The sequence below is a fragment of the Phoca vitulina genome, unplaced genomic scaffold (genome assembly GCF_004348235.1).
Source record: "Phoca vitulina isolate PV1807 unplaced genomic scaffold, GSC_HSeal_1.0 scaffold89, whole genome shotgun sequence".
Taxonomy (NCBI): domain Eukaryota; kingdom Metazoa; phylum Chordata; class Mammalia; order Carnivora; family Phocidae; genus Phoca; species Phoca vitulina.
The window spans coordinates 1,663,948-1,676,448 of record NW_022589792.1 but is presented as its reverse complement, the minus strand read 5'-3'; the positions used below and the strand labels follow the sequence as shown (position 1 = coordinate 1,676,448).

The following is a 12,501-nucleotide window of genomic DNA, read 5'->3' as shown; positions in this document are numbered from 1 at the left end:
GTTTTTATTTTTATTTTTTATTTATTTTTTAAGATTTTATTTATTTGTCAGAGAGAGAGAGAGAGAGCGCACAAGCACGGGGAGTGGCAGGCAGAGGGAGAAGCAGGCTCCCCGCTGAACAGGGAGCCCGATGTGGGACTTGATCCCAGGATCCTGGGATCATGACCTGAGCTGAAGGCAGATGCTTAACCAACTGAGCCACCCAGGCATCCCTATTTGTTTTTAAAAGTAAACTCTATGCCTAACGTGGGGCTTGAACTCACGACCCTAAGATCAAGAGCCACATGGGCCACCGACTAAGCCAGCCAGGTGCCCTGGGTCTACACTTGTCGTGACTGCCCCCCTCCCAGTCCCAGCTGTGTCAGGGCGTTTCATGGCTTCCCATCACACACTGACCATATGACATTCCAGCCTTGAGCCATTCCGTGCACATCCTCAACCATGCCTTGCTGAGGCCTCTTGTGCTTCCCTGGGGACACAGAGGTCTGCCCCCCCCCCATTGCTCAACACCCCACCTTCTCCATGGGGCCATTTCACCTTCTAGAGCCGAGGACTTTCCTCTAGACCCAGGGCCCGTCCTGGCCCCTGAAGACTCTTGTCTTTCCCAAACCTGGGCTCAGATCTCTGTGGCCTTGAGCAAGTGCCTCACCTCTCTGAGCCCCACCTGTGTCATCTGTGAAATGGGAATGAAGAATGAAGTCCTCCACCTGTTAGGGATGTGGGGAGAAATGGGGGAGGAAGGCACTGACTGGAGGGGAAAGGGCTGTCCAGATAGATGGGTGGTGAAAGCAAAGGCCAGCTGGGGGGTGGGAAGGGAGCACAGGATCTGCAACCCGGAGCAGCAGTTCAGGCTGGTGGAGGTGCCTGGTTCGGGGCCAGTGTCCACACAAGAACCAAGCTGGTTCTATGACCTTAGGCCAAGGTCAATGTGGGAGCCAGGCCAGAGGGCCTGCAGCCCTGACCTCTCACCCTCATCACGGTCCATGTGTCCCTGGGTTACCATGTGTGGATGTCAAACACCAGCTCCTATTGATTACCTTCGTTTTTTTTTTTTTTGCTTAAAAATTATCTTCCTTTTTTTTTTTCTTTAAGATTTTATTTATTTATTTATTTATTTATTTATTTATTTATTTAAAGATTTTATTTACTCATGAGAGAGAAAGAGAGAGAGGCAGAGGGGAAGCAGGCTCCCAAGGAGCAGGGAGCCCGATGCAGGACTCGATCCCAGAACGCTGGGGATCATGACCTGAGCCGAAGGCAGACGCTTAACCATCTGAGCCACCCAGGCGCCCTAAGATTTTATTTATTTGAGAGAGAGAGAAAGGGAGAGAACAAGTGCGGGGAGGGGCAGAGGAAGAGCGAGAGAAAGAATCTCAAGCAGACTCCACGCTCAGTGCGGAACCTGATGCAGAGCTCGAACTCATGACCCCAAGGATCATGACCTGAGCTGAAATCGAGAGTCGGCCACTCAACCGATTGAGCCACCTAGGTGCCCCCCAAATTATCTTCCTTTTCATTGTTACCATAGAGAATATAGAAATGCCTGAAGAAAGTACAACCTTCCCTAGTACCTCTTGCTGTCCCATCCCCCAGTGGGCTCAGAGAGGTGCAGAATGCTGCCCAAGGTCACAGAGCCCAGAAGCGGTGGGTCACGATTGGAACCCACAACCACCCGACCTGGGAGGAAGGTGAGCAATGCTTCATAGATATTGGCTCCAGGACTGGCAGGGCAGCCTCGGGGCAAATTACTTGCCTTCTCTGTGCCGGTTTTCTCACCTGCGAACTGGGGATAACCACCACCAAGCAGATAGTGGGCAAGTCACATGTCCAGAACGTCAGCTGGGCACACAGGCACCGGCAGCAAGGCTGCATGTCTGGGCTTCCAGGGCAGCTACGTGCGGCCATGTGACTGTCGTGACCAAGGGGCACAAGGGAGTGATGGATCAGTTTCCATATTGGGTCTCTAAGAGGTGGCGTGGGCCCCTCTCTTCCCCCTTGCCTCCTTGTTGATGGCTGAAAGGTGGAATGGATAGATGGAGTACCAGCAGCCATCTTGGGCCATGAGATGACCTTGGATATAGGGATGGCACATACTAAAGCAACAACACAGAAGGACCTGTTTTCCAACACTGTGAGGCACCAACTCTAGATTCTGTATGAAATATATTAACTCGTGTCCAATAACTCAATATTATGTTGTATCTTGCTGCCATTCGCCAATGAACTAGATCATACAAATACATGTATCGTATGATATCTTGTCATACCAAAATTCCAGTGGTACTTTTTTTCCCCTCAAGGGGCTCATTTTTAAACTGGCCTCATCCTGAATATCCTGAAATCAAGGGTTCGGTGAGCTGATTTGCTGCAAACATTAAAACAAATCCGAATCTATTAAAATAAAGTCAAAGCCACTAAAACAAAAACATGTGGACTTCCAAACTGATGGGAGTGAGGATCTTGGCAAATGCACTCCCTAAAAGCAAAAACAAAACTAGATGGAGTTCTCAAAAACAGCCATTTCAGGATCCCTGAGATTGATCAAAGGCATTCAACAAATTAAAAAGTGTTTATTCAGGAAAATCAGGATGGCAGGTAGGAGTGGTGAGAGATGGTGGTGCCTTTTGCCTAAAGCTGCTCTAGCCAGGCCAGGACCTGAAAGTCACTGCCTGACCGCGTGTATTTTCTTTGGAACTGAATAGCAACATACTGGGAAGGGGAGGGATTCTCAGGGTGGGATGAACGGGGAAGGTCAAGGTCTCCTAACTAGCCTGAGGTTGGGATCCTGGTTGCAACAGACTGGTGAGCTAATCAGCAGTCGAAAGGCCCAGAGAACAACACAGCCACAGCTGACCCCACACATCAGCAAGGGACCAGATAGCTGGGTGCATGCGCAAGGCTGCGCACATGCTTGGGAGAGGTGGAGAGAGGCCCGTCCGCCCACAGTTCCACGCAACCTGCCCAAAGAGAGGCCGTGCACGCGCGCTGAGGAAACGTAAGAGAGAGGGGTAGGGGGCGCCTGGGTGGCTCAGTCGTTAAGCATCTGCCTTCGGCTCAGGTCATGATCCCAGGGTCCTGGGATCGAGCCCCACGTCGGGCTCCCTGCTCAGCTGGAAGCCTGCTTCTCCCTCTGCCACTCCACCTGCTTGTGTTCCCTCTCTTGCTGTGTCTGTCAGATAAATAAAATCTTAAAAAAAAAAAGGGGGGGGTAGGAAGCTGAAGCAGGGCCAATTTGCAAGCTGTCTAAGCACAGGGCCACTGGTGCGGACCCTCAGCAAGTCAGGTGTCTGGGCAGAAAGCCCGGGCCGTCGCTGGCCGTCACAAGCTAGGCCGACCCAGGGGTGATACGTAGAGGAAGGCAGCCTAAAAACAAAACCCCAAACCTGAGCAGAAACATCAGCAGCTACTTGCTGTGGGGGAGGCAGACCCTACAGAGTTAGATCAGTAATTCTTTTTTTTTTTTTATGTGTATCGACACATCTTTATACATCTTAAATGATATATATTTGAGAAATACACATACCTTGGAGACTTTCATATCAGTACACAGAGCTGGCTCATTCTTTGTTACAGTTGTACGAAGTACAATAATGAAAACTATACAAGTTGCTCAATGTGTGTGTGTTGTTTCCCTGTACCCAGGTTTTTTTTTTTTTTTAAAGATTTTATTTATTTATTTGACAAGAGAGATAGCGAGAGCAGGAACACAAGCAGGGGAAGTGGGAGAGGGAGAAGCAGGCTTCCTGCCAAGCAGGGAGCCCGATGCGGGGCTCGATCCCAGGGCCCTGGGATCATGACCTGAGCCGAAGGCAGACGCTTAACGACTGAGCCACCCAGGCGCCCCTGTACCCAGGTTTTTAACTTGCCTTTTATATATCCTCTGTTTAATCAAAGTTGGTTTTGCATTTTGTCCTTCCAGAAAATTAGCTCTTGGGTTCTTTTTTTCCTTCTCCATTTCTGTAGAGCAGCAATTCTTAAACAAAGAAAGCAAAGCCATCATCCACGAAACTCCCCATGGCGGGGGTGGGGGCGAATTTAGAATTCAGAGTTGCTACAATCTATTATTTAAAATGCCCATTTTTTTGTTTTGTGTTTTTTTTTAAAGATTTTATTTATTTGAGACACAGCAAGAGAGGGAACACAAGCAGCAAGCAGAGGGAGAGGGCGAAGCAGACTCCCCAGTGGGCAGGGAGCCTGATGTGGGGCTAGATCCCAGGACCCTGGGATCATGACCTGAGCTGAAGGCAGATGCTTAATGACTGAGCCACCCAGGTGCACTGTTTTGTGTTTGTTTTTTTTTAAGATTTTAAAATTTTTATTTATTTATTTGACAGAGAGAGACAGCGAGAGCGGGAACACAAGCAGGGGGAGTGGGAGAGGGAGAAGCAGGCTTCCCGCCGAGCGGGGAGCCCGATGCAGGGCTCGATCCCAGGCCCCGGGATCATGACCTGAGCCGAAGACAGACACTTAACAGACTGAGCCACCCAGGAGCCCCTAAAATGTCCATTTTGAACGGAAAAAAAAAAAAAAAATGCAAGGCACACCAAGAAACCAGCGTGACTGACACAGAGGGAAAAAGTAGTCAATAGACCCTTTCTCTGAGAGGGTCCAGATGTTGGACTTCAAAGCAGCTGTTATTAATATGTTAGAACTACCGGAAACAGCGTTTAGAGAATCAAAGGCAAGTCATGAAAAGAAGATCTTATTGAAGAGACACGAATTATAGAACTCAACGTACATTCTGGACTTGGAAGCTCTCTTTGGTTGCATGGGCTCCCACAGTGCCCCGGGCTTCCCAAGCCACGACACTGACCTCTGTGTGGCACGAGCCCGGTTCTGTGACTGTCTCCCCGACCCTGCCTCGGCTGTAGGCAGGGAAGGGAGCGAGCTGCTTGCTCCCTGCATGGCAAGGGCACCCAGCAGGGCCAAGAGCCTGAGCTGGAGACCAGAGGGTGTGGCGACTGGGCAGGTCTGAACTTTCCTCTGCCTGGGCCTCAGTGTCCTCCCCTGTGAAATGGACCCTGTGGGATGTGGGGACGGGAGGAGGACGGGGCCCCTAAGGCATCGGCGACCCCGCAGGGAGCCTGGAATGAGTCCACCAGAAGGCAAGGCCGTGAGCTTTGTGGTCTGTTTAATTTATTACTGTTTGACATCCAGTGACACTGACATACCCCCGCCGGGCCTGTGGCCCCGGCCCCAGCGGGTCTGACCTGTCCCGCAGAATACAGTACGAGGGGTGGACGGCTACACGCGTGCACCCAGGGCTGAAACTACAGTGACTCCCAACTGCGGCCGTGACGGGACTGCCGGGAAAGGAGACAACCGGGTGTCGCGTGTTCCCCGAGTCCTAATTCTTGTTTTCAACAGTTAATGCTGTTACAAACGCTACTGACGCCAGGACAGGGCCAGACACAAACAGTCCTACATCTTCTCTGCTGTATAAATATGGAAGCTTTTCGTTTATACAGTTTTTACCCCCAGGCTGAAACTACATCTGCTGCTACCCGTTACTGCTAAGGGCTACGCCGCCTCGGCTCTGGAACCAGGGGCCCAGGGTCGAGACTCTGGAATGTTGGGACTCAGTCTTCCTCGCTGCCACTTCCTGAGCGGTCCTGGAGGGGGACAGGAGGAGAGAGCATGGTCAGCCCCACCGTCGAGGGCCCCCCACTCGGGCCTACCCAGGCGCTGAGCATGTTGGCCGGCTGAACTGCCCTCACTGGGGGTGAGCAGGCAGCAGGGGGGCACCGTGAGCCAAACCCCAATGTCGTTCTTCTCCCAGGGCCTGGCCCCTGCGCCCACACGGACTCTTCCTTGGACCTGGGAGACTCACTGTGCCCTCTCTGCTTCCTCCCACCACGGCGTGCCTGGCCCTGTGCCCCTGACCTGCGGCTTCAAAACCACCATGGCTATTCCTCACTATGTAGGATGTTTGTTCTTCCGCACAAACGTTTTAAACAGCTTGGCAAGGGCCACAAAACGCTCTGCTGCATCCGGACTGGGCAGATGGGGAGCTTTACAGCCCAGACGCTCCTCTCTGTAACAGACGCCACCCCTCCGTTGGCCAGGACATCATTAATGTCCTCATCAGGTTATCATGTGTACGGTCAGGTTTGTTCCGAAGCGCCAGATTTTGCTATTACTGCAACTGGCTGCATGAGAAAAACAGCAACCCTGAGATGGCACTCAACGGGTTCTGCCAGAAGCCAGGCCCCAGGAAATCCTCTGGGCCTCCCTGTTTTCTAGAAGTGGAAACTGAGCCTCAGAGGTTAAGTCAACTGCCCAGCTCCCGCAACAGGGAAGGGCCGGGCACGCAGGCCCCAGCCAGAGGGCAAAGCTTCTTTAAATGTGGCAAGCGGGTCTGCTACCACCCCCCATGCCCACCGTGGGCCTGATGCTCCTGCAGTTCCTCCCTGTGCACCAGGATGGCAGCCTGCTCCGGGGGACAGGCGACATCCAGACACCACTCACGGCACCATTCACGGGATCTGTTCTGCACCGTTTTGCTAATTTCAGGTCACGGGATTTTGGTTTTTGTGTTTATCCACCACCATTGTTTGGAAATCCTCCTACAGAGGGGGCTGTGTCTGCTCAGGGGTGACAGATGGGGGACTGTCTGGTGGCATCTTCCATCCCGCTGCCTCCTGACCCCACCCTCGATATAGACCCAGTCCCACTGGCCTCAGAGCACTGGTTCCACTAGGGCCACACAGACCTGGTCTGGAGTTATGCCCTGTACAACCCTGAGCCTCAGTTTCCCTATCTGTGGAGTGGGCCGTTAAGAGCACCGACCCTCCCCACGCCATGACAGAAGGGTCCAAGACCTGGCATGGGGACAGAGCCCCAAAGACCCAAGTGCCACTGGCCACCTGCTCCTGCCCACGGCGGGGCCCTGGGGGCTCACCTCCTCCTGCTCCTCTTCACTATCATCATCGCTGACCACCGGCTTGGCCCGCGAACCGCGGCTCGGCCGTCGCCGGCCCCCCTTCAGCCGATCCTGTGCCTTCTCCTTCCGGCCCAGCTTGATCTTCACTTTGACCGAGCGGGCTGGGGTAGGGACCAGAAAGTGGGGGAAAAAGAAAGAAAGACGTGAGCTTGGGAGAGCATGCCAAGCTGAGTCAGGGGCAGCTGGGAGCTGCCTGGCTGTGATGTTGGTCTGCCCAACCACCCACCGTTGGGACTCACACTCAGACTCAGAGCCTTCCTCCTCGCCCTCCTCTTCTTCCTCGCTCTCCTCGCCCTCACTGTCATCTTCTTTCTCTATTTTCTGCCGCACGCTGGTGAAAACTGACTGCAGAACGATGGAATCTTCATAGATCTGGAAGGAGACACGTGGGGTTTGAGTGGGCTGGGGCCTGATGGGGGCCATTGGCCCTGCCCTCTGGCAGGACAGCCTGTGCAGGGCAGAGGGCCCTCAGTAACCCTTTCCCAATCAGGGCCTGAGAGAACATGAGAGCCGGAGAAAAGTGTGGATGTGTTAGTTTAGGAACGACTACAAGTTCCTCCCTTCCCCTAAAGAATCCCAGTGAGCATAGGCTTTTAAAGGCTCTGAGAAGGTCTGCAGTATTGCTGGAAACGCATGTCCCTTGTTTAAGGCAGCATTTCCCCCAAATTTAGGACTGTAAAATCTCTTTTCCACGAGAATCAATCCTAAGTACACTTAGGAAAAGTTTGCTAAGTTGACGTTGTGTGTGTGTGTGTTAATTTCACTGCAGGAAAGGACACATCCACACGATTCCTTTCGAGAAGTCCCTAGTGAATTCAAAGTAAAATTCCAACATATATACTGGATTGCTCACTGAGTCATCCTGGATGGATCAGACGGAGTTCATTTCCTCTAATCTTTTTTTTTTTCTGCCTCTTTTAGTAAGGAATACATTGCTTTTATAGTTGACAAAATATTCTAAGTGGTTGGGAATTCTTTTCTATCAATCTGTTTTGGCATCCACGCCGGCGTGAAGCCCAGTGCAGGGCTTGAACTCATGACCCTGAGATCGAGCCCCACGTTGGGCTCCCTGCTCAGTGGGGAGTCTGCTTCTCCTTCTCCCCCTGCTTGTGCTCTCTCAAATGAATATAAATAAAGTCTGAAAAAAAAAAAGACCTGAGCTGAGATCAAGAGTTGGACACTCAACCAATTGAGCCACTCAGGCGCCCCTTAATCAGTCAATTTAAAACAGAGCAAGGGGCGTGCTGAATTGGGGCCTAGCTGTGAAGGTGGCCAAAGCTAGGAGTGCGTGCCCTCCACCCCGGGGGCCTCCTCACCAGGGAGCCCTCCAGGTTGAAGGTCTGAGCGTTCTGGCACAGCAGCATGACGTCCTTCTCCAGGTCATTGAGGCTGCGGTACTTGTGGTTGCGGATGCGCTCCTGTGGGCGGTGGGAAAAGCAGCCTTACCTTGGGAATCTGCCTTGTGCCCGGGGACCCTGGGGCCGGGAGGCCCTCTGCCTAACAAGGTCATGGCCCTGTCTTCTGGGCACCTCTATACAGACTCAGAAGCCCAGGCCCACTGAACACAGAGCTGTACTTCTGAAGCCTAGGTCATGGGTAACCTTGAAGGAGCCCTGAACACACTGCCCACCAACATACCCTTAGGACCTTCTCCCACAAACTGGGCTGCTGGGGCTCTTGAGGCCACGAGGAATCCCACGAGCCTGTGACTGGGCCCCTGGTCAGAGAGCCCAGGCTCTGCCCAGTCTGCACCGTGGTCATCTGTCCCATACACCCCAGTAGCGCCCAGATGTGGAAGGTACTGGGTCAGATTCCCCAAACACTGATGTGGGCACACTTCTGCGGAGAACCCCCACTTCCCACACCCTATGCCAGGCTTACCTTTATCTTCTTGAAGTCCACAGGCTTGCGGATGAGCTCGTAATACTCGGGCAGCTCCTTGCGAGAGGGCAGCTGGATGAACACCTCGCTGAGCTGACGTCCACTACTACTGCAAGGCGGGACAGAGTGGGCGTCACTCCCAGGCCCCGCCTGCTGGGGGAGCCCCCGCTTGGCCGCCACCCATTGTTTGAGGAATGAGAAATTCGAAGCGCTCATACATGTACTGTCTCCCATACGTGTACTGTCTTGTGAGTTCTAGAACATTCTTGAGAGGGGCCAGGGATGCATTTGAATCCAGACTCTGCCCTCCCCCAATCACCCCTGGCTCCTGGAGGGAACATCACCAGAGGCCGTGCAGCCAGAGCCTCAGCACTTGAAAGAGGCAGAATCATGATTACAGTTATGTACGACGCAAAAATCAGTCGGCTTATGTCGGGAGCAGTAAGTGCTGGTTCTCAGAGAGAGACCACTTTTTGCAAGTTTTGCAAGCATGTCTCTCACAGGCAGCACTTAGGAGCCGTGAACTTCAGAGAATTTGGCAAAGACCGGTGGAGGAGAGATGCCCCCTGGAAAGACCCTAATGGAAGACCTGAGCGGTTTTCTAGTCCTTGCCATTGGGAAAGCACTGGTTTTCCACAAGGGAGCAGAGAAAAGACGCACTGGGAGCAGCCCTGAGACGTGGCGGGGTCCCAGGTGCTGTCTCCTGGGCCTATGAGAGGAGCCGTGCACTTGGCCACCAGGCTGTGCCACACCCAGGCCTGGCTCTGTCTGGGGACAGGAGCTCAGAGGGAACATCACTCCTGGGCCTGAGGAGGGAGGGTGCAGGCGATTCAAGGACTGGCAGACGGGAGAAGACGAACTCTTATGAGCTCAGTCTCCCTTTCTGGTCTGTCAGCCTGGAGACACGGACCCTGCCCTGGGGGATCCGGGGAGCCGGTGAGCTGGTCGAGGCCCTGCTCCAAGGCTTGCCTACGGGTGGCCTGCCCTCCCTTATCTGTGACCAGCTGGACCCAATACAGGGCAGGATGTGGCTGAAAATGCAACCTGGAAGGAAGTGGGAAGCTGGCACTCCCTGAGCGCAGGCACCCCCACTTGGCACTGGGATGAAAGATTGGAAGGCAGAGGCCCAAGGCAGGCTGTGTGTGGGCAGGGCTTGCTGGGAACTTGTGTGTCAAGTGTCCAGCCCAGAGCAAGGACTGAATGATGATGGCTGGCTAAAGCCAGCAAGGTGCGGAGACCAGATTCCAGCTCCTGTCTGTCTGGCCTGTAGCTGACGACCCCAGCTACCCTGTGATGCACAGAAACCCTGAATGAGCAAGGTTTCTGGGGTCCCGGCCAGGAGAAGCCTCGGGGAGGCAGTCCTGGCAAAGCTGCTCCTTAATGCAGTCGTGATGTTGGGAGCATCCGGCAGTAAACCCTGAAGTGCCCTCCCTGGAGTAGCAGGCTTCCCTTCTCTCCGGGAACAGGCTGCTGGGTGGCTTGGCCACAGACACCCAGAGCTTGTTTACGTAACTCTGAAAACAAGAACCGGTATCTGAAGGCAGCGGGCACTCGACCCGGGAGAGGCAGACCTGAGCCGCAACCCACCACTCACCCACCTGCACACGTCGTGCTGTCCCCCTAACCTTCTAGGAGCTCCCCTTTCTCATCCCGACAGCACTATCCTTATACTCTTGACCATGATGCACAGCGGCAGCCACAGCTTCCACTCTGATAGAGGACACGCACCCATAGCCAGAAAGTAGCAGAGGTTTCCCCGCACAGGGTCTCCCTTGTTCAGTGAGATGAACTCTGTTTTCTCCACTATTTCACTTTCTAGAAATGCCAGTTGACCCACTACATTCATTTTGCTGCTCACTGATGGGTGTGGAGAGTGTGCCGTGCACGGTGCTAAGGCTGGGCTCTCTAGGCCACACGCCGCCCCCCCCCCCCCCCCCGTGCTCATCTGTGGCATCTGTGAAGGTGGCTGGGCCTTGGGATGTGCATGGCCTTCGAGGGAGCTCACGAAGTAGGACTCTAGTGCTGGAATACAGTGGAAAGTTTTGTAGTAAAACCTCACTTCCATTGGGCAAAGAAATTGGTGGAGACAGGAAAGAACGGGGAGCAACGGGGCGCCTCTTACAAACCTTCGGAATGAGGGTGTAACTGAGGAATAAAGGCCTGCTTGGCCACCCTGTGCGTGACGTTTCTCTGGTGCAATGAGCTCGGGAGTGCAGATAGCCCGGAACTGGGTGTGCGTGATAGACGGACAGGGCCCCAGGACGATGGGGGACTTTTAAAGGCTTCCTCTCTCAAACAGCAAATCCACTGTCATAACATTTTAGTTGCCAAAGTGCGGAGATGTCATTTTTAATCCTTAGAAGTCCTCTGGAGACCCCCACCCCACCACCAGGCAGCGCTGCGGCGGGCTCGGGGCCAAGAACCTTCCAGCCCTCCTCCCCTCTGTGTTAGAGGTGGACAAGTCACAGCTGTCTACCTCACTGGGAATGAAACCCAAAGTCCCGGCAGTGGCAGCCTGGCCCTCCAGACCTCTGACCTCAGCATCCCTCTCTCCCACCTCCTCAGAATCATCAAAGCCACCGCTCCCCGGGAAGCCCAGCTGCAGCCCTCACATCACCTCAGAGCAATGTCCACTCCCCCCAAGGTTCTGTGGCCCCCCTCACCCGCCCTTACAGATGGTAACAAAAAAGAATGACTGAGATATAAGATCCTTAGGGCTCAGCTCCCCGAGGTGCGCCAGGCTCCTGAGAGCCCGCCTGACCTCTGGGACCTGGGTGTGCTTGGCCTCTTCTTGAACTTGATGTTATGGGGTCCCGCGCGGTCAGCTCCCAGGTCTGGCCGCCTCCCTCATCGCTGTGAGATCTGTCTTGGGCATCTCAGGAGCCGCCTCATGCCCCGTGGTGGGCACATGCTTGGACTGGCACCTGGGCTGGGTATCCAGAAGCACGTGGCTGCAGACACTCACGTCCAAGCGTCCGGCTTGCACGTCTTCTGGGCACACACCGGCAGGTGGAGAGCTGGAGAGCAGGGCAGGGGCACTCAGCGTCAGTGGACACCGAGCCCCCGCTCACTGCGTCCACGGTGGCATTCCTGGGCGGTGTGGCTATTCTACACGCTGGCTGCGAACTGCTGCCTCCGTGCGCTTTTAACTCACGATTCCTCGGTGAGCAGCGAAACCAGGCACCGTTTCATAGGTGGAATAGTCCCCCGACGACCTCTTTCTGGCAGCACCTGTGCACGTCTTTATCCTCCTTCAGAGAGCCCTTTCTGCAAACCCCTTTTCCAGTCTACGTCGTGTCTTCTTACTCTCTTGATGGTATCTTTTGATGAACAGATCTTAGTTTTAATCAAATTCCAATTTATCAATACTTCCTTTTCTACTTGGTATTTCTCCTGTCCTGTCACAGGGGTACTGCATTTTGTTTTAGAAATGTTGACAATTCAACCTCTTTACGTTATTAGCTATGAAGCCAGTCACCCGGATCAGTGTCACTTCTCCCAACCAAATCCCATGTGTCTGAGTCCTCGCTAGACCAGAACGCAAGCCATGAGGGTAGAGGCCTTGCCTGTGTTACTTCCCGCTCTCTCTCTGGCACGGAACAAAGCCTGGTACAGAGCAGGTGCTCAATAAACATTTGCTGAATGAAGAACAGACAGCTCAGGGTGAAAGTCTCAGG

General features: G+C 53.8%; 1 protein-coding gene across 11 annotated transcripts in view; it reads right to left on the bottom strand.

Annotated features, from left to right (window-relative positions):
- Nucleotides 1–4,447: 4,447 nt before the first annotated feature.
- Nucleotides 4,448–12,501, bottom strand: part of SMARCA4 (SWI/SNF related, matrix associated, actin dependent regulator of chromatin, subfamily a, member 4) — an 88,073-nt gene continuing 80,019 nt past the window's right edge. For 9 of the 11 annotated variants that reach the window (XR_004298293.1, XM_032395893.1, XM_032395897.1 and 6 more), the window contains 5 exons: nucleotides 8,825–8,933; nucleotides 8,260–8,361; nucleotides 7,183–7,315; nucleotides 6,902–7,044; nucleotides 4,448–5,612 (listed from right to left, as the gene is read on the bottom strand). Coding sequence is in view for 10 of the 11 variants with exons in the window: in XM_032395893.1 (XP_032251784.1) it covers nucleotides 5,580–5,612; nucleotides 6,902–7,044; nucleotides 7,183–7,315; nucleotides 8,260–8,361; nucleotides 8,825–8,933 (520 nt within the window). In the remaining variant the exon portion in view is untranslated. The remainder of the gene's footprint in view (nucleotides 5,613–6,901; nucleotides 7,045–7,182; nucleotides 7,316–8,259; nucleotides 8,362–8,824; nucleotides 8,934–12,501) is intronic. The other 2 variants (XM_032395898.1, XM_032395902.1) reach the window with 1 other exon arrangement.